Source organism: Trachymyrmex cornetzi, unplaced genomic scaffold, assembly GCF_001594075.2.
Source record: "Trachymyrmex cornetzi isolate Tcor2-1 unplaced genomic scaffold, Tcor1.1 scaffold1232, whole genome shotgun sequence".
NCBI lineage: Eukaryota > Metazoa > Arthropoda > Insecta > Hymenoptera > Formicidae > Trachymyrmex > Trachymyrmex cornetzi.
Window position 1 is genome coordinate 10,646 of NW_017295798.1, and position 14,729 is coordinate 25,374.

A 14,729-nucleotide genomic window follows, 5' to 3' on the forward strand; every position below is an offset into this window, starting at 1 on the left:
ATCTCGCTACGATGAATTTTCACTGAGTTATTGCTATTTGAAAATATTAAAAATTAGTGCTAAATTTTAAGTGGCCCGTTTTTTTTGCGTATGAGTGTACATATGTATGCATCATTGTATACGTACCTACTAACAGGCCGACTAGGATTTTCAGATGATTCTGATGAATGTTTCATAGTCGAAAATCCATCATCCACATTAAATGATGCTATGTTACCTACGTCAGCATGATAATTTATTATAAAGATATGCTAAATAATAACTTCGTAAAAAAGAAAAAAATAAATATTACCAGAGGGAAATAATATAGTATGTTTTAGTAGATCACCGCTGATAAATGGAGATAAACTGTCATCATCATCCGGTAACATATGATTGATCGAATCTGTTCCTATCGATTCAACCATTTCCAACCATTGCTGATTATGCGATCGAAACTTTTCCACTTTTATGCGGGCTGCCCAATTCTTGTCGCATATCTAGAATAAGTTGAATACTTAGCAATTCTTATAACACTACATAAATTATTTGGGGTGATCCCGATTGATCACGGTTCGATTGGACACCACCAATCACAGCGACCGGTGCTTAGGAGCTTTGTAGTCTCAAACGCTGTGAGTGGCTCGTGTCCAACTAGGTGTCACTCAATTATTTTCGTATTATTTAACACATATACTATATTTATAAATTTATAAAAACAAGAAAATACATGCGTTCTTAGTTACTTACAGCAATGACATCTAAACATGTATCACAGACTTTTCTTATTGCAGGGTTTTTATCATGCATTAGATCGATTAGATATCCAGGAGCTTCTGTAAATAATACAAATTTGCACAATTTATTTTAGTTTAAGTAAGAATCTAGACCACAGACTTCTATATATTCCACTAGGCTTAGGCCCGATTGCACCAAGATTACTTTGATTTTAAGTAAGGCTTAAAACTTTCTTTGTCTCTTTTTCGCTTTAAAACAAGACAGAGTTTTAAGTTTCGCTTAAAGACCCGTCTACAATACACGGAGTAAGAAGTAAGAGTAAGAAATTGACCAATCACAGTCGATTATTCTTCTCACATTCGACTGTGATTGGTTAATTTCTTACTCTTACTTCTTACTCCGTGTATTGTAGACGACGCCTAAAATCAAAGTAACATTTACTACATTTACACGGCACGCTTTACGCCGAAGTTATAACATCGATGTTATGAAACTGGTCAATCACAGTCATTCCGTTCTTCAGAGGAATAGCTATGATTGCCAGTTTCATAACATCGATGTTATAACTTCGGCGTAAAGCGTGCCGTGTAAACGTAGTAATTGGTGCAAACGAGCCTTGGACTGCTAAGGCTATGTTCGGAAACACACATCAGTGTACACATCAATGCATACAAGCCGTTTGAAAACACCCTTTCTTACTCGGTGTGCATTACCTCGGATCTACAATAGGTGTTTTAAGCCTTAAGCCATAAGAAATGGACGAATCACAGTCGATTATTCTCCTCGCACTCGACTGTAAACTCAATTTCTTATGGCTTAAGGCTTAAATCACCTATTGTAGATCCGGACTTAGTGCAAGATCGTTTGGAAACAGAGAGAATTACACAAAGGCTGCATTCAGGGAGACGCTATTAGCGCTATTTATATCATTCTATCTTCATCGTCCATTAGACGTGAGACAAGGATAGTATTACACAAATGACACTGATAACGCGCTCCTCGAATACACCCAGAGTGTGACCAAACCACCCGTTACCCCGGATCTACAATAAGTGTTTTAAACCGTAAGAAATTGACCAATTATAGTCGAATCCGAGAAGAATAAGCAACTGTGATTCGTCCATTTCTTATGGCTTAAGGCTTAAAACCCTATTGTAGATCTGGACTTACCCTGGATCTACAATAGATTTTTAAGCCTTAAGCCATAAGGAATGGACGAATCACAAGGTGCTTTCCATTTGATGACACAAATCGACACAAACGTCGTTCTATCCTTGTTGACATTCAGAGAGTGATAAAGATAGAACGACACTTGTGTCGACTTGTGTCATCAAATGGAAAACACCCACAATCATTTATTTTCCTCACATCCAACTGTAGTTGGTCAATTTCTTACGGCTTAAGGGCCATTTTACACAAACTTGCATAGCCGCATAAACGTGTGCATAAAGAAAATCATCCAATCGTAGTTTACGTTTGTCTTTATGACAGAAATGTGATTGGATAATTTTCTTTATGCATATGGTTATGCTCTGCAAGTTTGTGTGGAATATTCATAAGGGTTAAAACACCTAGACTGCGTTCGCTTTGGCTTATAGCGCTTATGAACATCAATTATCCTTGTTTAATATTTAATAATCAACAAGGATGAAACGACGCTTAAAGCGCCAAAAAGTGAACTCAGCCCGATTGTAAATCTGGACTTACAGAAGAGGATTTCGTGTATACAGGTGTTATTATCTGCTGTTTATTCCATGATAAGTGCTGAGCAATAACATAGCCCTGACGCTAGTGGTTTCTCTGTTGTGTCTACATCTAATAAATTTTTTAGGGGTTCCGCACAATACACTGTGTATTCCACAATACATGATTTCTGATAGGTTGAAATTCTTATTCTGTTCTCTGTTCCCTGTTCCTTTTATTGTGTGGAGCCCCTTATAGTAATAATATAAATTATAATGATAATATTAATAATTTAAATTAATATTAATATATAATAAATATAAAATATATACATATTACATATTTATATTATATATGTATATATTAGGTGCTTAAATTAATTCTCACTGTTTTTGCTACAAAAACTCATGTTTATTTCATCAAAAAGGTACCTGATATTTTATTCACAATATTGTTCATCGAAAGCTATAATCTTTTCCCACTTTTCGGGTAACAAATGGAGTCCGCGGTAGAAAAATTCAAGTTCAAATTCATTCTTTCGAGGCTATCTAGTCATTGAGCAATTTTTTGATATCTTTGAAGTAACTGAAGTGCTACTCAGAAAGAGGCATACTGCATCGACCGAAACAAATGGTAATCTGAAGGAGCAACGTCTGGTGAATAGGGCGGGTGGAGTAAGACATCCCATCCAAGTGTCTCCACGATTTCCTTCACTGGTTCTGCAACATGTGGTCTAGCGTTGTTATGAAAAAGAATAACTTTGTCATGTCTTTTGACTTATTGCGGGCATTTTTCTTTGAGTGCTCAATTCAAATTGAGTAATTGATGTCGGTAATGTTTGTCGGTTAGCATTGATGGTTTGACTCAGTTACAGCAGCTCATAATACACTACACCTACTTGATCCCATCAAATGTACAGCATGACCTTGATGTTAATGATTCGCCATGGTTTCTTGCGCAAATAGGATTGTCGTAACGAATCCATTTTTCATCGCCAGTTACAATCCGATGCAAAAACGACTTTCATTTTTGTCTTTGAAGCAATTCACAAATGGTTAAACGTTTTGCAATGTCTCTTTCTCTCAATTCATGTGAGACCCAGTTTCCTAGCTTCTGGATCATTCCCATTGCTTTTAAATGTTTACTAACGGTTGTCTCATCTACATTTAATGTTTTCCAAGTCTTTGAGTGTCTGATATGAATCTTCTTGAAGTAATGCGCGCCTCCAATTCTCCATCTTCAAACTTTTTCGGCTGTTTCAGGGCGCTCTTGTCATTCACGTCAAAATCGTTGTTTTTGAATTTTCTAAATCAATCTCTGCAAGTTGTTTCAAATAGAACATGCTCCCGTAAGCCACCACTAGCAAACAATGACTTTCAGCAGCAGATTTCTTGAGATTAAAACAGAAAAGTAATGCTTCCCGCAAATGTTCTTTTTTTTCGTATGAAACCCGACATTTTTAATGCGATAAAAAATTGTATTCTTTGCATCCGATCAAATGTTACATAATGATTATTAAAGCCTATTGACAGTACTTTTATATACATTAGCAATCACTTTCAGCCATGTTGAAATAGCACAAATACTGACCTCTTCCAATCAACAGCAAGAATTAATTTAAACACCTAATAATATTTCGTCGGCGGCGTTTATCCATTTTTACACTCAATACTTTCCAACTAAAATAACTTCAAGTTACACCAAAGAGTGATGTTTCCGAATGTATCCTAATTCCGTCTCTTTAACTGCTGCCAAAAAGTAGCCAAAGATATATGCATGCTCAAAATAAGACCCACACCGGGGCCTCTATTTTTTAAAAGAGACCTATACGAAAAACTAGGGAAATACTATAGTATGTATTACGGATACTATAGTATCCCTGGGAAAAAGAAATTAATAGAGAATGATTGGAAATAATAGGATTTCTATCAATTTGTATCGTTTTCTGTAAGTTTATATAATTTTCTATTGTAGACCTCGCGAGCATCACGATTGATCGAATACGAATCCTATTGTATTTTATCGGATTCTATAATATTTGTACAAGATTCCTATAAGATCTGATTCAAATTAGTGAATTCACGAACCAGATTCCATATTCAAAACGATAATAAGATTTTTCTATCATACTCTATTAACTTTTTTTACCAGGGATATCTCTAGTTCGTATACGGTTCTTTTCAAGAATAGGAGCCCAGTCCACGCATATAATCAGAGAAAAACTTGAAAGAGGACATGAGGGCCTTTTTCCTGTAACTGCAGAATGCTCCGTACACTACTGCTCTATGAAGAAGTGGATGTGCTCTCCTGATGAAAATAAATCGTTGAAATCTCTATTAATTTGATATATTTTAGTTATTTCAGCGATTTATTTCCATCAGAGGCACCACAAAAAATGGATATTGTGTAATTTACATGCACTTCTTCAAAGGATAGTAGTGTGTGAGGGCATTTTATGGTTACAGAAAAAAGGCCTACATGTCTTCTCTCAGGATTCTCTGATCCAATCAACAAAGATGTACATATGATATCTTGAATCGATCACACACTGAAAAAGAAGTCTAGTTATAGCTACCAAATATTGAGTAAAATAGTTTCAACTAAATGTTGAGGTAATATAACTAAACATAAGTTTACCTTTACAAATATTTAGTAAGTATTACCGTTGGTAATATTGTTTAGTAATATTTACTCAACATTTAGTTGAAACTATTTCACTCAATATTTGGTAACTATAACTAGACTTTTTTTTCAGTGCAGAGAGGTATACAATGGATACAGTCCATTTGGCGCTACAAATGCTTCGAAGCTTTTGATTGACCAATTAAAAAATGTTTCAAAGCATTTGTAGCGTCAAGTGGATCATGACCAATATCTTGAATCAATTATAGAGAGGCTGACACGATCTGTTGGCACCTCTTTTCTGCAGTCACGTGACGGTCTTATTCTGCACATCTAATTCGGGCAGGCAGTACCTTTACGTAAGGAAATCGTGGGGAGTTAAGTCCTAGACACAATAGGCCTGTTCTTTTTAATTGAACTTTTGCACCAGGTCATCTTTCTTCCTTATCTCTTCACGAGAAAAGAAGAGGAAGAAAGATGAATTGGTGCAAAAATTCAGCCAAAAAGAACAGGTCTATTGTAAGGCAACAGCAACAAAAATAGCGATATATAATTGTCGCCTCCCGTTGCACAATCCCACAAAGAAATAAAAATGCCAATCAATTTGATCTGGTATATAGACTGTAGTATATTCATCCATTTGCTTCAAGGTTATAGCACATATAAAGCCCATGGTACATACAAAAACGTTAGATAGTAAGACATAAACAGTATACGAATTAGCCAATTATAGTAAAGACCGTAAGGCCAATAGTGAATCCAATGTTACGATTTCCTTATTACGTCTTTGTATATACCGTGGGCTTAAACAAAGTGAAAAAGCTGAACGCTGATTGATTGGTACGTTATAAGATACAGAATTCCAACTTGTCGGAAATTTATTGCTGTTGCCTTATTCCGTGTTCCTAAGCAGTGATGCACATCTGGCTCCCGGGCAACACGAGAATCATCCCCACCACTCTCGCTGTCTCGCTCGCTCTCGCGCAGCAGCTGCGCGAGAGCGAGCGAGACAGCGAGAGTGGTGGGAGTGATTCTCGTGTTGCCGAGGAGCTAAATGTACACCACTGTTCCTAAGTGCATCGACATATGTATTTCCATATATTGGATTCCTCTGTTCCTATTGCTATCACTATTGACTATCGCTATTGCTATTTCTATTGTTATCACTATTTCCTCGTATAGGGCTTGTGCTTGTGTTTAGGGCTTTAGCAATCTAGTGTAACATATACAAGTCCATGATATGGATATGAGAAAGTCACTTTTGATTGGTCCGCCATGTTTTAACAATTCCTGAGAGAGAGAAATAAATAAATAAGGAAAAGAACAAATTAAGAGAAAACAATAGTAAATGTGTGTCCTTCTCTCTTACAGATTTTTGTTAAAACTATTACCTTGCATATAAAATTGCGGCTCATGTCTAGACCAGTGATGCACATCTGGCTCCCGGGTAACACGAGAATCATCCCCACCACTCTCGCTGTCTCGCAGACTCTTATTGGCGTCTCCAGTTTAAATATATTTATAACACTTGCCATACTATTTTATGCATCTTTATCTATCTTATTTAAATCTAATGATTGAGAAAATTGATTATATATTACCATTACCGGTCTCGCGAATCAAATAATCTCGGGTTGAATCATGTTTTGCAATTTGATAAAAAATATAAATAATTTGTAAAACCATTTCATCATCCTCTTGCTTGGCTGTAATGACATTACATATTGAAAATAATGCTTGTCGGGACATAAACGTATGGTTAAAATATGTATGGTTTTTTGTGTATGTTTGCTTTCTAATACATACCTTTAAGCAGTTCGATAAGAGAGAGAAGTATATCAGCCTTACATAACAAACGAGCACAATCTTCATCATGAGCTGCAGTGCCGAGAAATATGACAATCTCAAGAACTATATCATCTTGCGCTTTACCTATAGATATAAAAACGATGTAACAAAATCTAAACTAAGATTTAATATTATTTACTTCAATTCTATATATTAATATTAAATGTGTAAAGAATAATACAAGATACAGAAAAGAGAAAGAAATCATACCTGGAACCAAATTATTACGTATCCATGGTATAAGATTGCAGCGTTGAATGATTTGAGAATAATCCAAATCAGATAATTCCAAATTGCCTAACACGCCAATCACTTCCAGTACAAAGTCTTGAGAATCAGACTGAGTCAAGGCCATTGCAAAATCACCCACAAATTCCTATTAAATATATATGAGCAAAAATTACGATAATAGTTATATTTGTTATATTAATCCTAACGTTAATGTTTCAACTCACGACAAAATTTTCCTTTATTGAATCGTGTTGGGAAATATTTCTAATCATCTTCATTACAAGGGCATCTTGATTTCTAAATGCAATTTTTATGAGACCTTGCAAATGATTATTTTCCACCATCAGTTGCGCATTTTTATTATTAATAGCTAAATTTATGCCGAGTGCTATTAATTCAGATCTTACATGCTCATCTTCAGAATTTAATACCATGCTCGTTACCTAAGTAGAATGTACAGATGTTATGTAGTTAATTTCAAGTTTGTTAAATTTATATCAAAACCTTATAGATTTTTATATACCATTGAAATACAATCTGTATTTGTAAACATAGCTTTCACTTTGTCATCCATACTGACATGATAAAGTAGTCCTACAATTGTGCTCTTATTTTTTATATCAGCTGCGAATATAATATTGACAACGTATATAGAATTAATACATTGAAGATTATGTAGAATTTTTTATACATTATTATATGTAAAAACGAGAGTATATGTATCAACACAAATCTTACCTTGACTAAGCAACTTTATCCATTTTGGTAACATACCCACTCTAATCATTCTTGCTCTCAATTTAGCATCAAAAGAAAGATTAAATAGCAATTTTAAAGTACTTAGCACAAGATCAGCATTATTGTTTTGTAAAAGTCTTGGTAATTTGTCTATAATATTTTCTTCTATCTGTAAATGTGGGTGTACATTTACATTTTTATATAAGATACATTTTTTCATATGTGATATTTATATAAAATATTTAATATTACCATAAGATCTTTGTTTTCGCGAAAGATGGATAATTTCTTCAAAAATGTAACAACCAGAATCAACAAGTCTGTGTTCGTCCTGTCTAATGTTTTAATCAGCATACCAATGACATTTTTTTTACGCATTTTCCTTTCAACTTCCATAGCGTTTTCGGCAATATTTAAGAGTAGATAAAATGCTACTCGCAACAGTTGCTCTTGCTTTTTAGTCAAACTCTTAAACTTCTTGCGACTTTTTTCTAGTTCTTCCTTTAGCTTCTTAACATCACTCTCAGAGACGGTTATAGATACTTCCACAGATCGTTTCTTGACTTCATAATCTAACGGACCTTCCATATTCCAAATATCATCAATGATTCTAATTTTTCTATCACAGTTGTCATTATTGCTCGCTGGGAAAAACGTTAGACCAGTGATGTTTTCAAATTGTTTCCGACGTTTCTCCATATCCTCCTTCCACTGGTCATAGCGACGTAACTCAAAATCAATTATATCCATACAAAGAGAACCAATCTACATGAAAGAAAAAAATGTGAATATAGTTCCAAAGGTTGTCTAATTCTTCCAAGTTTCATCAACGTTTGCAACTTACTCTATATTCGAGCACAATGTTATGAAACTGACTATACGTTGAGAAGCAAAAGAAGATATAAATGATGTTTGTGGACAGTTCTATGCTGCGTCGCCAATCTTCTCTCAGAACTCGAGCTAATGCACTTAATAACGATTCTGTATGAACAAAAAGATAATCTCATATTATAATTAATCACAAATATTTTCAATGATACATAATTTTCTTATTACTATTATGAATCAAATTAAAATTTTCTAAAATTTATAGAAAAAAATATATAATACAAAAATTACCATTTTTTGTCAATTCCAAAAGGTTATCAGGTACCCTCGCTAATTGTAAAATTAACAATGAACCTTTAATTTTGGCTGGTATTTCTTCGTATAATAATTCAATATAACTATCGACGTTACTAATGACTGAACGTTCAACTTCGATGTTCTCTGTGATCAATGAATTCGACGATGCCGGTCTTGGCGGCTGAAAATTACTATCACTACCTAAGAAAATTATAAATTTATTAAACTTCTAGAATCTCAAACATATAAAAATAAAAACATAAAAACCATGTTACATTACCTGCACTGATATCATTGGTTCGACGATTTTGTAGATAATAAATCAATTGCTCAACCTCGTGCAGTTTAGATTCATGTATCAATGAGCACTTTTCCATTACCTCTTTGGCTAAGAGAGAAACATTTGTGTCGGCGTTTAAACTCTTCAATCTGATTATCTTTTGACATTCCTATATACAATGATAAACGTACAATAGCTCAGGTCTTGCAAGTCAGTTATTTATGTAAGAAAACGTACTTTACGATCGCCGAGCATAGGATCTCCCAGTTCCCCCAATATCAGTGCCTCAACATCATAATTTACTACCAAAGCCTTCTCTGTTGGATGGACATCCAATGTCCCGGATCTTACTTTCCTAAACATCAATTATTAGAATCGTATAAATTGTTTTTATGATGTAAGCGTGCTCACATGCTGTAAGCAGTTTTTTTTTCGTCTTTTTGTCTATCACGCGAAGTAAGAGAAAAGGAGAATCAACCTGATGGCGCGCGGGCAGAAAAAGTGGAACCGGTTTTTGCGTTGAATTGGGAAGGTCCGCTGAGAGGACTTAAGCTGGAAACACAATAGACACAGACAATAGGCACAGGCAACAGGGAATAACGAGCCGTCCAATCAGAGCTTTGGGGTATAAGTTCGATATTATATCCCAGAGCTCTGATTGGACGGCTCGTTATTCCCTGTTGTCTGTGCCTATTGCCTGTGTCTATTGTGTTTCCAGCTTAACTTGCAAATTTGGACGCCATTTGCAATATCAATCTTACCTCACTTTATTTTGCTTTACTTGCTGGGGCTTTATCCGATTTATCCATATATGCCAGTGGTGCACATTTGGCTCCCCGGCAACACGAGAATCACCCCCACCACTCTCGCTGTCTCGCTCGCGAGAGGGAGCGAGACAGCGAGAGTGGTGAGGATTCTCGTGTTACCCGGGAGCCAGATGTGCATCACTGATATATGCACCCTATGGGTAAGTTCAGAGAGCTCACTACCGTACTACCAAAAGTCTCGTTTGCTTGCTCGAGTAGGACGGACGCTCGTCTACCCTGCTTCGGATATTGCATCATTTCATTAATTTTTTGAAAAGCGATTCCGGCTTTAACTGTGATTAGTAAGCATGGCCATGTTCACCTCGTTGTCGAGGGCCTGGGCCAATTAAATAAAGAAGAAGAACCGTACTACCAACGCTAACGCTACCATCTTTGTTCACCAAGCCAATATAGCGCTAGCGAATACAAGCTCTGTGAACAATAATAGTGTAGTGTTTGCCCTAACCGTACCTAGGGTTGCCAGATTCAAAAGTGTAAATTACCGAACATTTCGTTTTTGGAAATAAAATCGAACCGGACAAAACAGGACATAAAAATAATCATAAAATTAGATTAAATAAAAAATTTTGTAAGAAATTACAATAATTACCTTCGCTTTATCTCTCTACAATATCCGAATATGTATATACACTGCCGTCGAAAAGTTTCCGGACATATAACTTAAAATTACATAATATTCAGGTCATCGTAACTCGATAAAAAATCATCGCAGACGAAAAAATAAAAAAACATTTTAAAGCTTAAAACTTATACTTTAGCATGCTTTGGACCGCTTTTCAAAAAAAAATGTGTCTTTACAGATGTATATCTTAATAAATACCACGTTGTTGTATTTCTTAAAATTACGTACATTAACATTGCGCAGTTTGATAAAGTTTTTTTTTTCAAAAAGTTCAATATTTTTGAAAAACAGTACAAAGATTTACCTCCAAAATGCTTTTTTAAAAATTTTCTTATGATTTTTCTTGACTGAATTACGCATCATTGAAGCTAAAGCTGCATAGCTCACAACCAACATTACAATTCGGTGAAATACCATCGTAGAGGTATTTTGAAGCTTGAAGTTTGTACTTTAACAAGCTTCTGATCGTTTTTTAATTTAATTCTACAGAATTGAGAAGATAAAATTTTTTGTGATAATTTTTTACCAAATTTTACCAAATTTTACCAAATTTTAAGTTGGTTATTTAGCAATGCAGGTTTAGCTTCAATGAAGCGTAACTCAGTCAAGAAAAATCATAAGAAAATTTTTAAAAAAAGCATTTTGGAGGTAAATCTTTGTACTGTTTTTCAAAAATATTGAACTTTTTGAAAAAAAAACTTTTTATCAAACTGCGCAATGTTAAATGTACGTAATTTTAAGAAAGACAACAACGTGGTATTTATTAAGATATACAACTGTAAAGACAATTTTTTTTTGAAAAACGGTCCAAAGCATGCTAAAGTATAAGTTTTAAGCTTTAAAATGTTTTTTTATTTTTTCGTCTGCGATGATTTTTTACCGAATTACGATGATCTGAATATTATACAATTTTAAGTTATATGTCCGGAAATTTTTCGACGGCAGTGTATATCGGGTGTTTCAGACCACCGGTCCCACCCTTTTATCTTCGCAGGATAAGGTTCAATCGAAAAAGTGTTCAGACAAAAATTGTAAGGTTTCAAAAGATCTATTTTCTAATGCTATGAGTTTTACCTCTAGTGGCATTACCAAGGTCAGGTCAATTTAGAGCAACTGAAAGATTATGGCGAGAACGATACCCGAATCGCACTCCCCATTCACACCATGTTTTTTCTCGCTTAGCTAAGCGAATTGCTAATAAAGGTATTACTCTACCTGATTACAATAAAAATAGACAAATTCAACGCCCAATTAAGGCCCAAAGGGCGCCAGAAATTCTTGCATTTACTCAATTGCATCCCCACGATTTATTAAGGCGTATGGAAAAAGAATCTGGTATTAGTGCTAGTACAATTTCGCGGATTTTCAATGAAAACAAGTTACATCCGTACAAAATGACACTTCACCAAGAACTTACGAATACCGATGTTAGACGCAGACTCGAATTTTGCAATTGGATACGTCAACAACGGCGAAACTTTCATTATAAAATTTTATTTCCTGATGAAAGCACTTTTAAAAGTGATGGTTCTGTAAATACTCATAATTATCGTTATTGGTCATAAGAAAATCCTCATTGGTTTCGAGAAATTGACCATCAACGTGTTTGGAAAGTCAATGCTTGGTGCGGAATTATTGGACATATCGTTGGACCGTTTTTCTTTGAAGAAAATCTTATCGGTGTTCGATACGCCAATTTTATTGAAAACGATCTTCATCTCTTGCTTGAAAATATTCCCTTACAATTGCGCCAAATTATGGTTTCAGCAAGACGGATGCCCAGCGCATACATCTAGAGTTGCCTGTGACCGATTGAACGATATGTTTAAAGACAAATGATAGGCAAATATGGCCCACATCAGTGGCCACCATGATCACCGGACCTCACTGTTCTCGATTATTATTTATGGGGAAGAATAAAAGATCTGGTATACCGCGAACGTCCTACGACAAAAGAAGATATGATTCGAAGAATATGAGAAGCAATTCGTTCTCTAGATGCTGATGAAATTTTTCATGCAACAAGTCATTTCCAGACAAGAGTACTTGCTTGCGTCGAAGCAAACGGTAGGCACTTCGAACATTAATTAATCTGAACATATCTGATTGTAGGCGCACACTCACACAAATACACACAAGCGCGCGCGCACGCACGCACACACCGTAGGGAGGGTTTGGAATCATAAAATACTGTGGAAATGATGACCACAGGGTCCTTATTTCTACGTACACGATACATGGGATCTGATATCTGCCACGTCCTCGTCGTAGATCCTGGGTTATGCTGAGAGTAGACATTGCAAAAATATTCTTTCCGTTAAAAGTCATTTCAATGCTTATTTGAAGGTTACATTTGACGTTTTTCAAAAAAGTGCTCGGTATAAAAGTTTCATGTTTTTTCGTGTACCTTTAATCTAAATCCGCAATAAAAGATACCATGTTTCAATGAAAAAATCAATTTCCGTTCGAAACTGGGAATTTAAAATAGGTATTTCCATTCGATAGTTTGCACCCAATTTATTTATTAAAATTTTTTGATAGAAACCATTACCTTGATTTTATTTTAAAAATGGAAATAAGAGGAACAACCACCAAAAGTCTTCATTTTGGCAAATGTTGTCAACGTTGACCCCGTATAATTTAGAAGGTTATGACCATCATTTGGATATCTTAGATAATACTAATGCCGGAGGTACTGTAACCTTCAAGCCTTATAACTCAAAAAGTACTTAATGAAGAAAATGAACTTAATTATAGTGTTTTGAAAAGCACTCGAGACAAGCTACAAGAATATGCAATAAAAAATTAGTGTTTCCGTTTAAAAAAGTCGACGTGACCTTGACCTGACCTTGGTAATGTCACTAGAGGTCAAACTCATAGCATCAGAAAATAGATCTTTTGAAACCTTACAATTTTTGTCTGAACACTTTTTCGATTGAACCTTATCCTGCGAAGATAAAAGGGTGGGACGGGTGGTCTGAAACACCCGGTATACATATTTGGATATTGTAGAGAGAGAAAGCGAAGGTAATTGTGGCGGTCTATTTGACACCACATACATATTTCGAACAACCCGAACGAAGCAAACTTCATGCGGATGCATTTGTTTCCAAGACCTACTTGAAGAGATTCGGAAAAAATTAATTTCTCAAGAAATTAATAGAAGGCGCATTTCGGTAGATCTTCTCGTATTCTGAAAAACTCTGAACGGCTATATAAAGGCATGGCCAACGGCTTGATTTCGTCTCTTGCAACATACTGCAAGAGCATCCATCCTTTTTGTGGTGTAACCGTGGAGCCTGTCTCTCGTCGTTCACGGATCATTCCCTGGTGGAAGAAATCTTCCTCAGCGAGATCCAGCGAGCCGTTACAGTTTCAAGAGGTTACACCGAGTAATCCAACGGCAACTAAGCAACAGGGCGAATCAACATCCCCTCCAGTGATCTGGCGACTATTTAAGGTGGACAATTCATCGCCGGTCCTCACAAGACCTCCGAGCTTCCTCCTGGCCGGTAACGACCCGAGGGTTAGGAGACCGCTGTCTCCCAGTTATCCGGTACCACCGCCGCTCCTGTCTCCGCTACCAAAATCTCCGAGTGACTTCTCTACGAAGGCAACGCAGACCCTGCCTGTTCCTAGAGTTCACCGAGGAACGCTGAGCCTACCGTAGTTCACCGAGAGACGCAGAGCGACTTAACATCACAGAAACAAACATCTACACCACCAGGATCACCAGCTAGCTACACACCACCAGGACACCAACTAGCTACACACCACCAGACCCACCTCCTGGATCCTACTCTCTCGACCTTTCACGCAGAAGACTCTGGGGACCTAAGAGATTCACTCAGACAAAACCGACAATCTCTTATAGAGAAAGAATTATATAGTTTTTGTTATAAACGGCCCTTTTCAGGGCCACATAAATTGTAAACATAAAAACGGTCCTTTTCAGGACCAATTAATTTATAGAAAGTTAAATAAATTACAAATAACATAAACATTAATGGGCTAATGAGAGTCACAGCTGCGGTAG

General features: G+C 35.9%; 1 protein-coding gene across 4 annotated transcripts in view; it reads right to left on the reverse strand.

The window, feature by feature from the left end:
* The window catches only part of Kap3 (kinesin associated protein 3), a 70,742-nt gene that overhangs the window by 5,010 nt on the left and 51,003 nt on the right, over positions 1-14,729 (reverse strand). Inside the window, exons 3-16 of one of the 4 annotated variants that reach the window (XM_018521798.1) lie at positions 9,482-9,599; positions 9,245-9,413; positions 8,959-9,165; positions 8,684-8,820; positions 8,092-8,604; positions 7,840-8,008; positions 7,625-7,722; positions 7,326-7,544; positions 7,081-7,246; positions 6,829-6,954; positions 6,624-6,728; positions 730-815; positions 293-479; positions 127-217 (exon numbers count right to left, since the gene is read on the reverse strand). In XM_018521798.1, coding sequence (XP_018377300.1) covers positions 127-217; positions 293-479; positions 730-815; positions 6,624-6,728; positions 6,829-6,954; positions 7,081-7,246; positions 7,326-7,544; positions 7,625-7,722; positions 7,840-8,008; positions 8,092-8,604; positions 8,684-8,820; positions 8,959-9,165; positions 9,245-9,413; positions 9,482-9,599 — 2,391 coding nt within the window. Of the gene's footprint in view, positions 1-126; positions 218-292; positions 480-729; positions 816-6,623; positions 6,729-6,828; positions 6,955-7,080; positions 7,247-7,325; positions 7,545-7,624; positions 7,726-7,839; positions 8,009-8,091; positions 8,605-8,683; positions 8,821-8,958; positions 9,166-9,244; positions 9,414-9,481; positions 9,600-14,729 lie in introns of all 4 variants that reach the window. The other 3 variants (XM_018521799.1, XM_018521797.1, XM_018521800.1) reach the window with 3 other exon arrangements.